This window comes from Podarcis muralis, chromosome 4 (genome assembly GCF_964188315.1).
Source record: "Podarcis muralis chromosome 4, rPodMur119.hap1.1, whole genome shotgun sequence".
Lineage (NCBI taxonomy): Eukaryota > Metazoa > Chordata > Lepidosauria > Squamata > Lacertidae > Podarcis > Podarcis muralis.
Genome location: NC_135658.1, coordinates 76,049,380 through 76,056,916, shown reverse-complemented (window position 1 = coordinate 76,056,916; position 7,537 = coordinate 76,049,380). Strand labels below are relative to the sequence as shown.

The 7,537-nt window shown below is 43.9% G+C and overlaps 1 protein-coding gene across 10 annotated transcripts in view; it reads right to left on the bottom strand.

The window, feature by feature from the left end:
• Positions 1–4,688: 4,688 nt before the first annotated feature.
• LOC114596401 (interleukin-1 receptor type 1) overlaps positions 4,689–7,537 on the bottom strand; it is a 35,896-nt gene continuing 33,047 nt past the window's right edge. For all 10 annotated transcript variants that reach the window (XM_077927603.1, XM_077927601.1, XM_077927606.1 and 7 more), the window contains one exon: positions 4,689–6,032. In XM_077927603.1, coding sequence (XP_077783729.1) covers positions 5,638–6,032 — 395 coding nt within the window. In that variant the 3' untranslated portion in view covers positions 4,689–5,637. The remainder of the gene's footprint in view (positions 6,033–7,537) is intronic.

The window sequence follows — 7,537 nt, the reverse complement described above, 5'->3', positions numbered from 1 at the left end:
CCACCTCCGAGAAAAGCCCCCAAGAGCCGCGCGGAGTGTGTGTGCTCTTGGGGGCTTTTTCCTCCTCGGGGATGCATACAGGCTCTGCTCAGCACTCCCTTTAAATAATATTTTTTTCCTCGCATTCCCCCTCTAAAAACTAGGTGCATCTTAGGGTCAGGTGCGTCTTATGGAGCGAAAAATACGGTAGTTATTCTAATGTGACTATCGTGGTAAAGTGATTTTCTTTCATTGGGAGGAGTGCTGATAGAGCTGGTGGTCAAAGGCGCAAGGGACCCTGGGTACACCTCTGTTGGTCACTGTAGGGAGTGGGTGTATATGTAATCACCCCAAATGAGTGACCCTTCACCATGACATTTGGGGTAGGTGGAAACGTTCTATGGAGTCTGCTGGGTGCATTGCATATGGGGCAGGTAGTCTAGGACTTGCATATCTGAAGATCCCATTCATTTTCAGTGCAAAGCAACCAACCCGACTTCTACATCCCCACCAGTATGCATAGCACAATGCATTGCACGAACCCAAGTACACCTAGAAGTAAGCAACCTTTCTGTTGGGTGAATCAAACTTCTAGCTGCAAGACCCTCAATGCCCTTGGAGTACAGAAACAAAAGGAAAGGCCAACAGGAATTTACAGGGATGGTGACAGAACTTTCCATAGCTTTCAAAGTTTTACAAATAACAATTTCTGAGGCAAGTTGTGTATACCATATCCTTAGGCTAGAACATGGTATGGAAATTCAGAGATACTTTCAAAACATGCAGACAATCTTAGCAGCGTTCATCCTTGGTATGTGCCCATTTTAATTGTCTATACATGTCTTGCTAATTTCCTGAGGCACAGTTCAAAATAGGTCTCAACAAGCAAAACTCAGAAATATATCTTCACCCAGCAAGAATACTCCAGACAGTGTTCTATTGCGTGGACAGGCAGAGTCCCCCAAACCCTTGGCGGCTCAAGACAATGTGCTATGGGATTAAAATTGGCCACAACTTTATTATGTTTCAGATGTGGGTAGACCTTGGCTCAGGCATTGGGCGTTTATCACTCCCAGTCCCCCGCCGGGGATCTGGGGAATATCAGGGTTATCCAGTGTGTGGGGTGGATGGGCTGGCTCTGGAGAACATATGTTCAAGCAGAGAGAGCCCGCCTCTGTTATGCCACCATCGCAGGGGAGAGCGATGACGACCTCTAGGCATACGGTCAAAGCTTCCCCTCAAAAACCCCTTTAACAGGGAACCCTGGTATCGCCACCACAAAGAGGAAGGGGGCGTGGGTCACCACTGCACACACCCCCATTCAGGGAAGATAGACTAAAAGATTCCGCCCAAGGCCTGATACCACCAAAGTTGTGACATTTTGCTATGGGAAAGGCAAACCTGCCAATGCAGGAGAATTCCTTTCCGGCCCTTCTTCAGCGACCTTGACATAGCAGCGCCCATGTAACTGTGGAGAAAAGGTTAACCTGCAAAAGAAGTCTTAACTGAGGGTGGGTAGGGTGGGAGAAGCTCTGGAGCCAACTGATGATTCCCAGGTAAAATCCTCCCTCTATTGTGTGGGCAGGTGGTCCCTCCCCTTACCTGGCCTGATCACCTTGGCAACGCTTTCCCAGGCAGGATTGGACGACTGAGGTAGGCGGAGACCTCCAGGTATCCCACCTGGGGGGAGGCAAAGCCAAGCCTGTTCTAATGGTACCTCATAGGATCCAGGAGCTATGCGCGACCACGCAAAGGGCACCCCCCATTTAATGTGGGGAGCGGTCATTGTTGTGTCCACAATCGCAAGATCTAGTTCCTCATGAATCAATGCCAGTTCTTCAGAGCTCATTAGCATATGTGATCAGGGGTTTGGGGGGGTGGTAACCATATGAATCAATTTTCACTTCCTGAACTTGGTTGCTATCTCATGGCCGCAGACTGTTTGAGATTTCAAAATCTTGAGTCGTATGGTGTAATCCACAAATGTAGCCATCATCACTGTACATCTGATTCCAGATCATTTATGAATAAATTTAAAAGCAGAAGTCCCAATATAAATGCCATCGCAACACATTCTGCTTGCACCTTCCTTCTGCTTCGTTTAATCAGTCACCAATGCATAAGGAAATCTTTTTGTCTGAACACATGACTGCTAAATTCATTCAGGAGCTTTAAGGGAAGGACTTTGCCCAAAGCTTTTGGAAAACAAAATAGATGATGTCTACCAGATTAGCCCCGACTTCACGCTTGTTCGTATGCTTTCAAAGCACTCCAGAACACATGGCAAGACTTCCTTTTACATAAGCCATGCGGCAGGCTTTTAGCCTGCCTTTTTATTTCATAATAAGGCACTCAAGGAAGTAATCAATGAAGATTAAAAACCATGCAATCGTTCTATTTTATTTTAAATGTAAGCAAACCAGGACTGCTGCCAATAATCAGGGACACCAAGAAAACAATCTAGGAGCTATTCAAGTCACATACATACCAAGACAAACATATTTTTGCTTGCTGCCTAAACCTCACTCGGGGAGGAGCTAAGTTCACCTCTTGAGGCAGGAAATTCCAGAGTTTTGAAACTGCAGCAGGGAAGAACATCCCATGTTTCTGGCAACACCACCTCCAAAGATAAGGCACAGAACAGAGCCTCCCCAACAACGTGAGTGCGTGGGCAAGAGCACATGAGAAGTGTCCTTAGGAACCTACCTTAGATCTTCAGTTACCTTTGATGCACTTGACTCAGCATTGTCCACACTGAATGGCAAATAGCTCTCCAGGGTTTCATATAGGATTCTTTGGGGAGATGCCAGGAATTGAACTGGGAACCTTCTGCATTCAAAGCAGATGCTTTGCCACTGAACCACAGCTCTTCTCTAAGAGTCCCTTTCAAGTAACCTGGTCTAAAGCCCCTGAAAGCTCAGAATGAGCAGAAAAGCCAGTGGGGTTGATAAAATTCCATTCCTTCTCAATATGGGGAGGGGATGCCTTTGCCACACCCTCCTCCCCTGCAAGATGAGGAGAGGTGGACTCTCCCACAGGGGCCATGTGGGCAACCACATGGGATGATGTGCCCTATAGAAGTGGAGAGCAGGCTATTTCAGCCCACTCCATAGCTGACTCCATAGCTGACTAATATCGAAGGCAGAGTAGTGTGTGGGCCTGTCAGGCACATTGGGGTGAACGCTGGCTGAGAAGAAGAAGAAGAAGAAGAAGAAGAAGAAGAAGAAGAAGAAGAAGAAGAAGAAGAAGAAGAGGAGGAGGAGGAGGAGGAGGGAGTTTGGATTTGATATCCCCCTTTATCACTACCCAAAGGAGTCTCAAAGCGGCTAACATTCTCATTTCCCTTCCTCCCCCACAACAAACACTCTGTGAGGTGAGTGGGACTGAGAGACTTCAGAGAAGTGTGACTGGCCCAAGGTCACCCAGCAGCTCCATGTGGAGGAGTGGAGATGTGAACCCAGTTCACCAGATTACGAGTCCACCGCTCTTAACCACTACACCACACTAAGAGGGTCACAGTGTGCATGTCATGTTCATATACCCAAGAGTCCAAACCACTGAGCCTCTTGGACTTGCCGATCGGAAGGTGGGCAGTTTGAATCCGCGTGATGGGGTGAGCTCCCGTTGCTCTTTCCCAGCTCCTGCCAACCTAGCAGTTTGAAAGCACGCCAGTGCAAGTAGATAAATAGGTACTGATGTGGTGGGAAGGTAAATGATGTTTCCGTGTGCTCTGGCTTTCATCATGGTGTTCTGTTACTCCAGAAGTGGTTTAGTCATGCTGGCCACATGACCCGGAAAGCTGTCTGTGGACAAATGCCGGCTCCCTCGGCCTGAAGCGAGATGAGCGCCACAACCCATAGTTGCCATTGACTGGACTTAACCATCCAGGGGTCATTTACCTTTTACCTTTACCTTACCCAAGGAGTATGCAGTGAGGGGGAGGAGTTTCCTCAGGCCTTGCTGGGTGATCACAGCATGCGCCTGGTAGCTGGTTCAGAAGATGGGAAATGCCTCCAGCAACCCACCTCACTGCCTGAACCTCATTGGTTTTGGTTAATTTGGTTGAATCATTCTGAATATTCTCTAGTTGTTATATTTTAATAAATATAACCTGTTACTCATCTATATTGTCTTGAGTCTTATTGGGTGTGTTGGCAAATATAGTATATGTGATTTTTTTGTTTTAAAAGGCATCATGGGGTCTTTTAAAGCCAAAAGGTAGAATAAATATACTCTAAATAAATAGCCGTATACTTTAAAAAAAAAAAAAACAGCAACAAGAAGTTAAAACTTTAACTGCCACATTTCGGACAAGTTTCTAAAGTATTTTCAAAGGCAAATCCACAGAATGTGTGTTAAGAGTTGCCCAGCCTTGATGTCAACAAGGCATTAATGATCATGGCTGTGGGACAACGGTCAGTTTTTGACAGGTCTAATTGATTGTTTAAAATTGATGTTACCGTATCTCTTTCCTGGAGGATTGCAAAGTAGCTAGAGTTCTGCAACCAACTGCACTTTTTTTGTTGGCTAGGGTATATCTCATTTCTGTTTGTAAAAGAACACTTGGGTGAATGGCATCTTGTTAATGAGACAATTAGCTCTAAAACATCCTCTCTTGTTTTCTAATTGATATAGCTGATCAGGTGCCTTCTTCCTCAACAGTGCTTCAGATGTGGGTTTCGCAAAACCATCCACAATAGAGGCAGATATAAAAATTTCATAGGAATCAGTGTATTGTGCAAGTTAAATGAATTATTACATAATTACAACAAAATTATTTCACCTATAGAAATAATCACACAGTTGTACAAAAAAAAGATGATGCCACTTTCTAGCCTTACATATTTGGTTGAGATTTAAAAAGTCAAATCTAGGCTTCCACGCTAGAGAATGCAGCCTCTAAAAATAATGTGAAACATTCCATATCATAGAGATACAGTTAAAGTGCTCATGAGTCTGCAAATGTTTGGCCATTTTGAAACATCATGCAAATAATCTTTTCAGAAGTGTAAAAAATAATTACCATCTAATAACTTCACTTAAAAGTCACTTGTGATTTTTTTTTCTGCATTAAAGACTATGGCATTACAATTTAATTAAAATGTGAATAAATCACAGAGAATTCACACTCTTGCTTTTGCATCTGCTCACTGGTAAGACAATCCACCCCAAAAATATGGTGCTCTCTTACTGTTTTTCTCCTTGGGAGATACCGTAATAATATGCATAGTATATGGAATTATCCTTTAAAAGGGGAACGAAGAAGTATTGGACAAATGAAGCAGCTATTTAAGCTGTTCCAAGTGAGCCCTTATGTTTCAGGTTAAAACCTGACTACGTATAAAGTCTGCACATGGGAGGGGGAAACACAGTTTCCTTCACATTCGCTTCCTTCCTCTGTAAAACAATTTTTGGCTCAAGCATTCACATTTTGCCATTTGTCCAAGGAACTCACTGAACCAAACCAGAAGCTTCCTAGGTCCATGGCTAATCGCATCCTGGAAGAGAAGGCTCTTCCCAAGTGATCAAAAGTAGACATTCTTAGGGACTGCAATTCTCAACAGCCGCTTTCTGGGGTTATTCATGCAGCACACCTGGAACCATGCCTTGCACCCCTAGTTTGAATATGTTCAAGAGAACAGTGCCTATGTGGTCTTGTTACAACCCTTCTGGTATCCAAGAAGAGTTAAAAAGTACTGGCAGCAAATGAAACTCGGAGGAAGGTGGTCTTCGGCTGGCTGGCATTTGGTACCGTACATTTTTCCAAAACTTTGTTGATGCCCTTTGAGACTTCTCCGAAAGGCCTTCTTCCCACCTGAGCACTCCGTGTTTTTGTTTAAGGTATTTTAATGATTCTGGCATGTTGTCATAGTCTTTGATTTTATCCAGCTCAATCAGTATCACTTTAACTCCATCCCGAATAAGAGCGCTGTACACCGCAATTTCATGCTCAGAGGTCAGTCTCTGCGTGCTGAAGCAGGATGAATCCGGTACCAACACGATGATCACTCTTCTGCATTGCTTCAGAGTTTCGTCAGCAACGCTGACCACCGCTGCATGTAAAGGAAGCATCAATATAGGTTAACTAAGGAAACATATGTACAACTGAATTTGTTTATAAATTAAACATTAAGACTGTTTAGTTTTTATGAAGAAACATCTAATTCAGGAAAAGACATCTGAAGGCAACCGTTTAGGGAAGCTTTTAATGTTTGACGGACTACTGTATTTTAATATTTTGTTGGAAGCCACCCAGAGCGGCCGGGGAAACCCAGCCAGATGGGCAGGGTATAAATAATAATAATTATTTATTATTATTATTATTATTATTATTATTATTATTATTATTATTATTATTATACCTCGGGTTATAGGCGCTTCAGGTTACAGACTCTGCTAACCCAGAAATACTACCTCGGGTTAAGAACTTTGCCTCAGGATGAGAACAGAAATCGCGCGGCGGCAGCGGGAAGCCCCATTAGCTAAAGTGGTACCTCAGGTTAAGAACAGTTTCAGGTTAAGAACGGACCTCCAGAACAAATTAAGTTCTTAACCTGAGGTACCACTGTATTATTATAGCAGTCAATTATGCACACCCAGCCTTAGACCTCATTTTCTTTGTCCCCGATCCTTATGGCAGGTAGAACAGGCAATGTTGACAATTCTTACCTGACAGGTAACCCTCAGAAGAAGCTATGCATTTCCCACTCAGACTGACACAGGAGAGGGAAAGCAGAAGAAGAAATGATGTATGAAATGCATAGGTGAGAAAATAACCAGATGGTGTTACAAGCAGAGTGGACAACATTGTTGAAGGTTAAGACAAAGTGGTATTCAGGCAGGGGAATTCCACAGCCAAGAGGTCAGGGACAGAACCCTTTTTTTTAAAAAGTGAAGGCAAAAGGGAGTCCTCAAGGCAGTACATGAAAGTCTCTGTCCAAAGGTAGAGGTCAGAGAGACACAAGAGAAGGCAGAGGGATTACCACTGAAATATCCAAGAAGCGAGATGGAATGTCAAGAAAAAGGAAGAAAGTGGGTCAAGGAAAAGGCCTGAAACAATTATTGAGAAGGGATTGGGGTGGGCATTATGATGATCTAGAACCACAAATGTGGAGGAAAACCACATACACATTTAAATCAACACACGAGACTGCTGTATACAGAGTCAAGCCGTTAGTCCAATTAGCTCAGTCTTGTCTATATTGGCAGCAGCTCTCCAGGTTTTTAGCAATCTTAGCCTACATGGAACTGCCAAAGATGGAAACTGGGACCTTCTGCATGCAAAGTATGGGCTCTAACCCACACATGGTTGAGCATTGCCCCCAGCTTTTAAAGTGAAGTAAATAAAGTGGCATGAGATGGGTACCTATGTGGTCTCCCATCCAGGCACTGACCAGAACCAAGCCTGCTTAGCTTCAGCAAGGTGGCTGAATAATGTATGCCCTCAGACCTTGCTTTAGGACCATAGCTTGTACGTATCTGATCTTTTTAAATTGAGATGCCAAGGACCTTCTGCAAGCAGTTGAGATACAATCATAATTTCAAGTAATTTACCACA